Here is an 11376-nt window from a genome sequence, read left to right as displayed (position 1 = left end):
AAATACAGACTTTTACATTAATTGCAATCCTGAAAAAAGAGTTAACAGTTTGTCTTCAAAAAATGTCAATCAAGTTTAATATATTTTTATTTGTCCAGTAAAAGTAACTTCACAATCTATTAAAAATAAAATTTTAACTGCATTTAATATAATTCTTTTTTCTACTAAAGAAAGCACAAGATAAAGGACAGCAGTATTCAAGTAAATATATAATTATGACACACTGATAGACTAAATCAAGTACCTAAATGAAATGTTAAAATATGAAAATTTATAGTCCTCTTACCTTTTCCTTTCTACACTGATAAACTACAATCAGAAAAAAATTTTAAATGAAACCTGTTTTCTTGTTTTAACTTGTGATTTATTATTTTACTTAATTGCAAGTGTTTTAGTTTCAGTTAGTAATTTCTGTAAAGTAGCAGTACTTAAAGAAGTTCCTAAAAATAACAATATTAGAGCCTTAAACATTACATTTAGTCATCTAAAAAAGGTTACAAAATTTCTCTGCTTATTCTAGTCCTAAATTCCTTTTCTAGATTCTTAATAGAAAAGGAATTTTCAGACACAAATAGTTACCAGTCAGATAATATACATTGCAATTTAGCATTCTTAACCAAAAACAAACAAACAAAACAAAACCAAAACACCCTAAGAAAAGTCAGTTTTTTTCTTTTTTTGGTCATGCCATGCAGGCATGTGGGATCTTAGTTTCCCGACCACCAGGCATGGAACCCGTGCCCTCTGCATTGGAAGCTCGGAGTCTTAACCACTGGACCACCAGGGATGTCCCAAGTCAAATTATTTTTGTCATTCATTCTGTACTATATACTCTTTTTTCTATACATTTTTAATAGCAATCACAAGTACTATCTTAAAGACCCAACTTTTCTAATCTAAATAGCGCCGACTCAACATTTCACCTCTACTTCACTTCTAGTATTCAATTTAGATGTCTCAATGCCAAATTTAATAATTTATCAAAAATTGTTTCAATAACAAAATTTCCATAAATTACTTTCTAACAAACAAAGCAGAACCTCTAATTGTAGAACACAAATGGAAAATAATATATAAGTAACTCAATCTCCTTAACTTGAAGGTTTGAAGAACCGGGTGTTAGAAAAACATGCCTAAGATAAACAGATTTTACTATCTTATTACTTTTTCTGCATGGGGTCAACATTTGTATTTTAAATGATATATTACTTATTATATTGTCTCAAAAGAGAGATTCCCAAGAAGCCTTTAGTAAAATTCTATGTTGATTATACACATACTTGGTTCCTAATGTTTTAGTTTGAACTGTTCTAGAATTACTTACTTGTTGAACATAAAGTCTGTAAGAAGAAAGATAAAAATACTAAATCAAAATCTTTATCAAATAATTCCAAGTTTTCAACAATATATGTAAATGTATTATTGTACCCTGTATTCCTGATAGTATTATTTTTGTAGTATGATCACAGCAAGTACATGAATTTTCCAGTTTTGTGGGGGAATATTCAGTGTTCTGAAATTTAACTAGATTTAAAATCATTATTAAACAAAAAACAAGTCAACTGGCATTATCATATTCTAAATGGCAATTCAGCATTGTATTTATAGTCTCAGTAGTAAAAACCAAACCTAAAAGAAATGTGTACCCAATGTGACGCACTCTCAATGTTTAAAGAACAGCCTGAATATGGAATTTTAAAAAGTTAATTAGGTAGAAGCAGAGAATCTATGAAAAGATTTAAAATCGTTGCTGCTAGAACTGAGTTGGAAACTCAAAGGACTTGAGTCTTGGCTGGAGGAAAACAAAGTAAATCTTTCATATATGTATTCTGATTCACCCAGGATGAAAACTAATCATACTGTAAAGGGAGATGATCCTCTGAAGAAATGGAAATAATCTGTAAGAAAGATAAATTATAGCCTCTTTATTAGCAGGGAAAACTATTAGGGCTATATGTCACCCTGGAACCATTTCCTTCACAATGCTTCTAGTGACTTTTCCAAGATAAATTTTTAAAAAATACAATAAAAGATAAAAGTATCAATTGTCGGTGGGTGAAAACATATTACTACTGCCTAAAGCAAACCCAATACTGGATGTAATACACATCAGAATATTTTTATTATTCTGTTTGTAGAAAAATTAGCCTTTTTGCCTGTTCTGATATTTATATGCTGTCACTCAACTTTTGAGGATTCCAAGTCAATTAATCTAGAATTTTAAAATGCATTAGTGATCCCTACTGTAGCAAACTGTGTATTCTATAGTTCGTGAATCTTATTCTTTCAATAAACACAGGGTTTTAAATAAGATGAAAATGATAGTCTCCATAATCTTAAAATCTAGGTAAAACAAATATCCTCATGGTCCAATAACAACTCGTAAAATGTAACCAGGTCACTAGACCAACATACTAGTGTACAACTTTAATAATTTCTAGCAGCAAAACATCTGGAATAGCCATTAACAAATGTTTTCATTGGATTGAAGAATAATTTCTTTGTAAGAAGAAATTTTTTAAAAGTACTCTGAAGTATATAGTTCAGCTGCAGGTAAACATGAAAGTTATCAAAGATCTTGTTTATCTCCATTTTTCCCAGTGGAATCAAGTGCAACTGGAACCTTATTAGTTTCAACAAAAACAGATTCAAAGGCAGCTTCCTGTTCATCCAAAGAATCAGCAGCTGTTGCTCCTTTAATTAGTGTTGTGTTGGTAAAAGACTGTTGCTGCTTGGAAATTTTACTGGATTCCACTGTTTTTCTACCTCTTCTTTTACCAAGAATTTTGACATAATTAGCAGGTATAAGTCCTGTTGTTTGACCATCAAGACTGGCCAGAAGCCAACCACGCACTCTGGGTTGCTGTTCTGATGGAAGAAAAGACAGCCTTGTAATTATCACATACTTTGAGGGTCCAACAGAATATTGATTATAAAATGTTAAGTAAAATCTCTGTTACACTTACATAATAAGTACATAAACAAATAGTGTACATGAATATTCAAAAAATCAAGATGAGTAGGTTTAATTCTAGGATCCCTTCTTATAACTTACACTTTTAATTTTATATTTACTAAATATTTTTTCAGCCTTGAAGAACATGAAGTTTACATCGGTTGGTGCATTCATAGAGTAAAAAGATTCAGTTCTATCAAAAGATGAAAATTAACATCAATGTCTTTCATATTTTAAATTGAAATTTAAGGAATGAATATCTCATTACTTCTCAATAGGATAAATTAGGGGTACGTATAGAAAATAAATATATACATTTACATAAGGCAGCTTTCTTTATATATTTTTGGCTGAAATATAAAATTCATTCCATATGATTGTGATGTATAATCCTGAAGGGCAGTGAATGTTAATTTTAATCCAAGGTGGGCAAAAATTGAAGACCTCAGTTACCTATAGCCACATAACAAAAAGTTAAAGGCAATACTCTAAGCTTAAAGTAGGAAAGATTATTTAAATATTCAATTTTGTATTTTGATATTCTCCCACCTATTTTATCCATGTCTTTAAAAACCTGTTTAACTGTTAAGTTTTAGTTCAACACTGTAATTTAGGCACAATATGACATTTTCATGTTTAATACTACTCTATGATAAAAAAAAAGTTAAATTTATCATGTCTGTGACTGATTTTGTTCTAAATGCCCACACATATTTTACTTGAGCAATGGAGGAAAGCAACAAAGCAAAGCCAAAGTGTTAAATGGCACTATTAGTTGAAGAATAATCTGAGATATAAAATTTTTCTGGAATATTATAATTTAGTTGAAAGAAACCACATTTGATCTTTATTCTTTAATTAGATTTATTAAAACTATTACCTGTATTTTCCTCTAACAATAAATCTTAAAAAGAAATAATTCTTTTGAAATCTAAAATAGTAAGTTACTATTTTCACCAGAAGAGAAACATGAATATAATACCTAAAAGCCAGGATTTTTGAAAAGTTACATTTTATTTTATTATTTATTTAAAAAATTTTCTTGGAAGCCTAGCTTTTGTGTGTGAAGAGATGAGGCAGAGATTTAGCAAATTTGATCCAAAATTTTCAATTATTTACACATTAAACTAATGATCTGAACATTGAAGGTATTTTTCCCTTATGTAAAGAGTGACTAACACCAATAAAAGGCTAAAATTTCCACTAATAGGTCACATGGAAATCAGCCAAAGTGGTTAAAAATACAGGTTCTGAAGTCAGATAAACCTAGGTTCATAGTCCAGCTCCAACACACTGGACAATTTTCTCATTCTGTCTCACTTTCCTCATGTGTAAACCAGGAACAGGATAATAACAGTACTCACTTTACAGCATTATTATAAGGTTTAAATGAAATATGTAAAGTACAGTGACTAGTACATTTTTTTTCCCTTTTTTTTGGCCGCCCCATGGCTTGCGGGATCTTAGTTCCCCAACCAGGGATTGAACCTGGGCCCTTGGCAGTGAGAGCGTGGAGTCCTAACCACTGGACTGCCAGGGAATTCCCCCTAGTACATATTAAGCAGTCTATAAATGACAGCTGTTATTATTGTTACTAGTATCTTTACCAACAAAATATGACTTTTTGTAGCAAACCTGAATCTCCACAAATACACAAAAAATCTTTTTTTTGTAAATCCACAAAAATTCTGATCATTACTGGGGAAAGGTGGAGGAAAAGGCCGTTTTGTCTGGAGCCATTAAAAACTATTAGTGACCTCGTCTGAAAATTAACCTGAATGCCTATAAATTTCTTGCTGAGGTTCTTTAATACGTCATGACAGTAATTCCTCAATATTCATGTTGAAGTTTCTAAGGTAAACATTATTCAAGTAAAAAAGAAAGCAATACTAGTCCCAGAAATAAAAGACCAACAGAGATGCTTAGATGATGCTAGACAATTACTTTGGTTTATTAGATTTGTTCCACTTAGCACTTACCTCATGTTTTTGGGTGGTGATTAAAAGTGTTTTGAGTTTAGAAGAAATTATATAAACAAAATCTTTCCTTATCTCAGTGAAATATTATTGGAACAACTCTGTTGGGACATTTTTCTCCCACTCCCCCAGATTTAGAAGGTCTACATTGACAAAGAGAAACCCTAGTAACTATTTCTGAGTTAACTAACAGTGACCAAGATCCTTTAATGCAGTTTTTAATATTACATTTACAAATTCTAAAAATGCACAGATAATTCCAATTTATTCATGTTTTGTTACCTTTGAGAGCTAAGTTTAGCATGTCACCAGCACGGAAAGAAATTTCTTCTTCAGATACAGCAACAAAATCATATTCTGCTCTAGCGACTACATGGTCATCCTCACCACTTGCCCAGTTGGTATTGTCTATAAACCAAATTAAGAATTAAGATTAGGTTAGTAAAACTTAAAAAAAAAGAAAAAAGATATTTCAGGGGCTATGTTTTGCAAACTGTATAAACTTATTTGCCAAGAGAAAAGTTCCCCCCAAAGTAAATTCCACAATTAACACTACGTAAAATCAACAATATGTTCATTACAATACCTATTATAAACTTTTTCCTATTCTTTAAGCTCTAAATTCTAGTTCCCTTACTTTAAGCCAGGGGTCGGCAATTTTTTTGTAGAGTAAAAAGATTTTTGATAGTAAATATTTTAGGTTTTGCAGGCCATGAGGCAAAATTGAACATGTTGTGTAGTTTCTTATATAAAGAGAGAAAAAAATTTTCCATAAATTTAATGAAAAATTCAAAATATAACAACTGAATTCTTTTTTTGTAATATAGGTCTACTACAAAGAATGGAATCTTTTTGGGATAGGATAGTATTTCACTTAATTTGGGGTTCAAAGGTAGTGTTTTCTATCATCAATATCAATTGCAAATATTCATCTGTTAATGCTAATTTGTAATGAGATTTGAGGTATTTCATTTTGAAAATGTTTTTTCACATAGATATGTATTGCCAAATTCTGATATCAATACATTGAACATGTGGTTTTAATTGAGCATATTCATCCTAAGAAGATGAATAGAGTAGAATTCTGTTAAATTCCTTTGATATTAACCTTTTAACATGTCCTTAAATTAGATATTAATCATTTCCAAATGAAGACTAAATGGAAACTCCTCAATGGCAGTTAAATGGATTTTGAAATATGGACATTTCCTTCGCACTTGCATGGAGGTCCAGGTCCAAAACACTTCTGAATTGTAGTTTGAGCTTGAAAAGTCTATCTGCTGCAAACTTATGTGGGAAAGGAAATCTTATTTCTTTAACTTTTGACAACCTGGGTGGGGAATGTATAAAGCAGTGTGACATTACTTGTGATTCAAACAATATTAGTTGTTGTCAAAATAACTTCACTCCAATGTAACTTTCACAATATAATTGCTATTCTGCCTTATAGTTTTAGGTTGAATGCATTAAGAAGATTACCAAATCTGCAGCAAAAGCTGATTTCCAAAGCCATTAAACATTTTCTAAGAGTGGTTGATGGTGGTTCCTGTTTTTCAGAAAAATTTCAGTCTCGGCCTTGATCTCTCAAAAAGAGTAATAAAACTTAACCACTGACTGCTCAGCCATCTAACTGCTGTGTGGTAGGGCAAGTCAGGATCATCAGCTTCTACTTCTGACAAAAATTCACAGAACTGACAATAGTTATGTCCACAAGGGTGACTGAAGTTCACCTTTGACATTACTAATTCAGTAACACATGATAAATTCAAATATTTTCTGCAATGTACCTGCTGATGAAGAATACAATGAATAACTATAGGCTTTAAAAACCTTATATTTTCAAAACTCTGTAAATTTTGTCCAACTAAGCCTTTTTCTGTTCCACACAAATTTTTACCACCATCAGTCACAACACATCTTTGCAGATTAGTGTTTTTTCCAAATTCTTTGAAAATATTCTTGTCTGTAGTTGTTCCACACAGACTATTCACAGAGGCTACATCTTCAGCCACTTCAAATTCAACACTGACTCTTCCAATAAACCACTGAGCAGTAACAATATCTATTGGGTCATCATGAGCCAAGTAAATCCATTTGAACTCATCTGCCTTGTTTTAAAATGACTATTAAAATGATGTTTCAAATACTCTTTAAGAAACTGTTCTCCCTGAAAGGTTAACAGTCTTAAACAAGTTTACTTTCTCTGACACATTTCCTTGACTGTTGCAATAACCACTGGTAAACAGATTTCCTTGCTAATCTGACAAGTGAGCCTCTCAGAAACTTATTTTGGTTGCAGGCTTATTTTTTCTTCTTTTGCTTATTTATTTGTTTATGGCTGCGTTGAGTCTTCATTGCTGCGTGTGTGCTTTCTCTAGTTGTGGCGAGCAGGGGCTATTCTTTGTTGCAGTGCACAGGCTTCTCATTGCAGTGGCTGCTCTTGACCCCTTTTGGGTGAGGAAATTCTGCTATGATGAGCTATTCCATTTTAAATTTTCTAATTTTTCTGACTGTTGACTTCCTGTGAGTTGGGAATATTGTGATGAGTGCTCAGTCTGGTAATGTTGATGTACTGGGTTGGCCAAAGAGTTTGGTTTTTTCTGTAAGATGGCTCTAGTAGTGCTTAGTTGTCTTTAACTTCATTTAAAACAATTTTGTTAGACTGTTTTGTGACAGCTGTTATATCAGAAAAAAAAACATCAAAATTGGTGAATTTTTGTGTAGCCATTTTAATATTGAGGATGGAAGGAAAAAAGCAACATTTTCAGCATATTATGCTTTATTATTTCAAGAAAGGTAACAACACAACTGAAGTGCAAAAAAAGATTTGTGCAGTGTATGGAGAAGGTGCTGTGACTGATCGAACGTGTCACAAGTGGTTTGCGAAGTTTCGTGCTGGAGATTTCTCGTTGGATGATGCTCCACGGTTGGGTAGACCAGTTGAAGTTGATACCCATCAAACTGAGACATTAATTGAGAACAATCAATGTTACACCACGTAGGAGATAGCTGACATACTCAAAATACCCAAATCAAAGGCTGAAAATCATTTGCACCAGCTTGGTTATGTTAATCGCTTTGATGTTCAGGTTCCATGTAAGTTAAGTGAAAAAAACCTTCTTGACCATATTTCCACATGTGATTCTCTACTTAAACGTAATGAAAATGTTCCGTTTTTAAAACAAATTATGATAGGTGATGAAAAGTGGATACTGTACAATAATGTGGAACGGAAGAGATCGTGGGGCATGTGAAATGAACCACCACCAAAGGCTGGTCTTCATCCAAAGAAGGTGATGTTGGGACCTCTCTGGTGGCATGGTGGTTAAGACTCCACACTCCCAATGCAGGGGGCCCGGGTTTGATCCCTGGTCAGGGAACTAGATCCCACATGCATGCCACAACTAAGAGTTCACATGCCACAACTAAGGACCCCATGTGCTGCAACTAAGGGGTGGGTGAGCCGCAACTAAGGAGCCCGTGAGCTGCAACTAAGAGCCGGTGCAACCAAATAAACATAAATAAACAAATATTTAAAAAAGAAAAAAAAAAACAAAGAAAGTGATGTTGTGCATAAGGTGGGATTGGAAGGGAGTCCTCTATTATGAGCTCCTTGAGGAAAACCAAACGATTAATTCCAACAAGTACTGCTCCCAATTAGACCAACTGAAAGCAGCACTCTATGAAAATCGTCCGGAATTAGTCAACAGAAAACACATAATCATCCATCAGGATAATGCAAGACCACATGTTTCTTTGATGGCCAGGCAAAAGCTGTTAGAGCTTGGCTGGGAAGTTCTGATTTATCCATGGTATTCACCAGACATGGCACCTTCATTCAGATTTCCATTTATTTCAGTCTTCACAAAATTCTCTAAATGGAAAAAATTTCAATTCCCTGGCAGACTGTAAAAGGCACCTGGAACAGTTCTTTGCTCAAAAAGATAAAAAGTTTTGGGAAGATGGAATTATGAAGTTGCCTGAAAAATGGCAGAAGGTAGTGGAACAAAATGGTGAATATGTTGTTCAATAAAGTTCTTGGTGAAAATGAAAAATGTGTCTTTTATTTTTACTTAAAAACCAAAGGAGGACTTCCCTGGTGGCGCAATGGTTGAGAATCCGCCTGCCAATGCAGGGGACACAGGCTCAAGCCCTGGTCCAGGAAGATCCCACATGCCACGGAGCAACTAAGCCCGTGTGCCACAACTACTGAGCCCACATGCCACAACTACTGAAGCCCATGTGCCTAGAGCCTGTGCTCCTCAATGAGAAGCCACCACAGTGAGAAACACGTGCACCACAACGAAGAGTAGCCTCCGCTCACCGCAACTAGAGAAAGCCTGCACGCAGCAACAAAGACCCAATGCGGCCAAAATAAATAAATAAAATTTTAAAAAACACAACAAAAATCAAAGGAACTTTTTGGCCAACATAATATATTGTAATCCTTTAACATAGCTATGTTGTCACTGCATAATAAATGTAATAATGGTTTACCACCTAATTCAGTAACAAAATAATCCAGACTATACTGTGCCTTAAAAGTGTGACCTTCAAAGTCCACTTCACTCTTCTTTTCTTGTGTAGCATGTATGTACTCATAATAAAAATATATATTGCAGTATAACAATACATGTGGCACTCAACACATTGCCAAGTTATGTTACTGAGATCTGCAGTGCGCAGAACAAGTGCAAAGCAATGAGAGTGCCAACATAGACAGGATCTCTATGTTACAAACTACTCAACTCTGGTCTTTCAGTACAAAAGTAGCCATAACAACACATACATGAATGAATGCGGTTGTGTTCTAATAAAACTTTACTAATGGACACAGATATTTGAATTACATATAATTTTAACATGTCACAAATAGTACTCTTTTGGATTTTATTGTAAAAACCATTCTTAGTTTGTGGGCTGTACAAAGACAGGAGCAAGGCAGATCTTGCTGACAGGTTATCGTTTGCTGACCCCTGTCCTAAGCAGCTAAGAAGTCATAAGGCCTAAGCTTCCTCAGTTCTGCTTTTCCTCAAAAATCTCTTAGTATCATTACCCATTGCTCCCTCTTCGGCCTCAGATAAAAAAATCGCCCCTCCTTTTCACCTGCCTTGGGTCGTATCTTCTCCCACCTCTCACAGGAGGCTTCATTTTTAAGACTCCTGTTTCTCCCTCCTTGAAAATCAATCCTTCTCTACAGACTCCTTTCTTTCAGCCTAAAAACATTCCCAGATGTACTTCATAAAAGACAAAGCACAACAAAAAAACGGAAAACTACCACATCAACTTGCTCTTACCCAAGCAGCCTGTTCATTTTTCTTCCTCCATTCATTGTTAATCTTTTCTTTTTTCACACCTTCTGATTTTATATAGCCTTTATACTCCTCCATGGTTTCTCTCTCCTCTACTTTACTAAAATTGCTTGCTGGAGCTGATGACCTCCAATTGCCAAATGTGATGACCTTTTTTCAATTCTTGATCTTATCTTACTACAGCATCTGACGCCAGGCATCATCCTTCTCCCCCTTCTTGAAATTTCCTCCTTCCACCTTCACTTCTATAACACAGGATTAACATAGTTCTACTTCTGCTCTTCCTGGTTTCCATCTTAGTTCCTCTTTCTCTCTACCACTGTAATATCATCCACTAACACTATTTCAACTCTCACTTTTATGTGGATGACTCTTAAATATTTCATTTTTCATCTCTTTCCTAAGATCCTTTCCTGCCTTTTAAACTGCTTTCTGAAACTTTCTCAAGTTCCATTTGAATGTCCCACTGGCACAACCAAACTCAATATAGCTCTAATGAAATGAATGATAATCATTCACAAACCAGTTGTTCCATGTGATTTCTCTATATTTATTTTATTGACTTTACCTTCAAATAAATATCCAGAATGTGACCCACCTCAGAACCTGCATCACTGTGACCCAGAGCCAAGCCACCATCATTTCCCACTTGAATTACTGTAATGGCCTCTTGATTCTCCAGACTGGTCTCTTTGGCCCTAGCTCTACCTAAAATTCATTCTCAGGAAAAAGATTTTTTTTTTAAACCTAAGTCAAATCATATCACTCCTTTGCTCAAAATTCTGCCATGGCTTCACATTTCAGAATAAAAGCCAAAGTCCTTAAAAATGGCTACAAGGCTTATACCATCTACACTCTGTACTCTTCCCTCCTTCACCTCTGGTACTCTGACTTTGCTCCATTCGTACTGGCCTCCTGTCGTTCATGTGACATGACAGGCACACTGCCACTTAAATAACTTTGCAGTTCTGCTGTTCCCTATGCCTCCAGCAGTTCCCTCATACAGCTTACCCCCTTTATCTCCTTCAGAGAGGCCTTCCCTGTGTGTAGCTCTGTAACCCCATTTCCTACCACTGGCACTCCGCAACACTCTTCCCTGCTTTATTTTTCTCCTATGGCACTTATTACCTTG

General features: G+C 34.5%; 1 protein-coding gene across 2 annotated transcripts in view; it reads right to left on the bottom strand.

Annotated features, from left to right (window-relative positions):
• Positions 1 to 258: 258 nt before the first annotated feature.
• The window catches only part of PEX13 (peroxisomal biogenesis factor 13), a 42585-nt gene continuing 31467 nt past the window's right edge, over positions 259 to 11376 (bottom strand). For both annotated transcript variants that reach the window (XM_060117958.1, XM_060117959.1), the window contains 2 exons: positions 5215 to 5340; positions 259 to 2868 (listed from right to left, as the gene is read on the bottom strand). In XM_060117958.1, coding sequence (XP_059973941.1) covers positions 2570 to 2868; positions 5215 to 5340 — 425 coding nt within the window. In that variant the 3' untranslated portion in view covers positions 259 to 2569. The remainder of the gene's footprint in view (positions 2869 to 5214; positions 5341 to 11376) is intronic.

The sequence above is a fragment of the Mesoplodon densirostris genome, chromosome 14 (genome assembly GCF_025265405.1).
Source record: "Mesoplodon densirostris isolate mMesDen1 chromosome 14, mMesDen1 primary haplotype, whole genome shotgun sequence".
Classification (NCBI taxonomy): Eukaryota; Metazoa; Chordata; class Mammalia; order Artiodactyla; family Ziphiidae; genus Mesoplodon; species Mesoplodon densirostris.
Note: the sequence above shows the minus strand (reverse complement) of the source record. Positions and strands in the feature narration are given on the sequence as shown.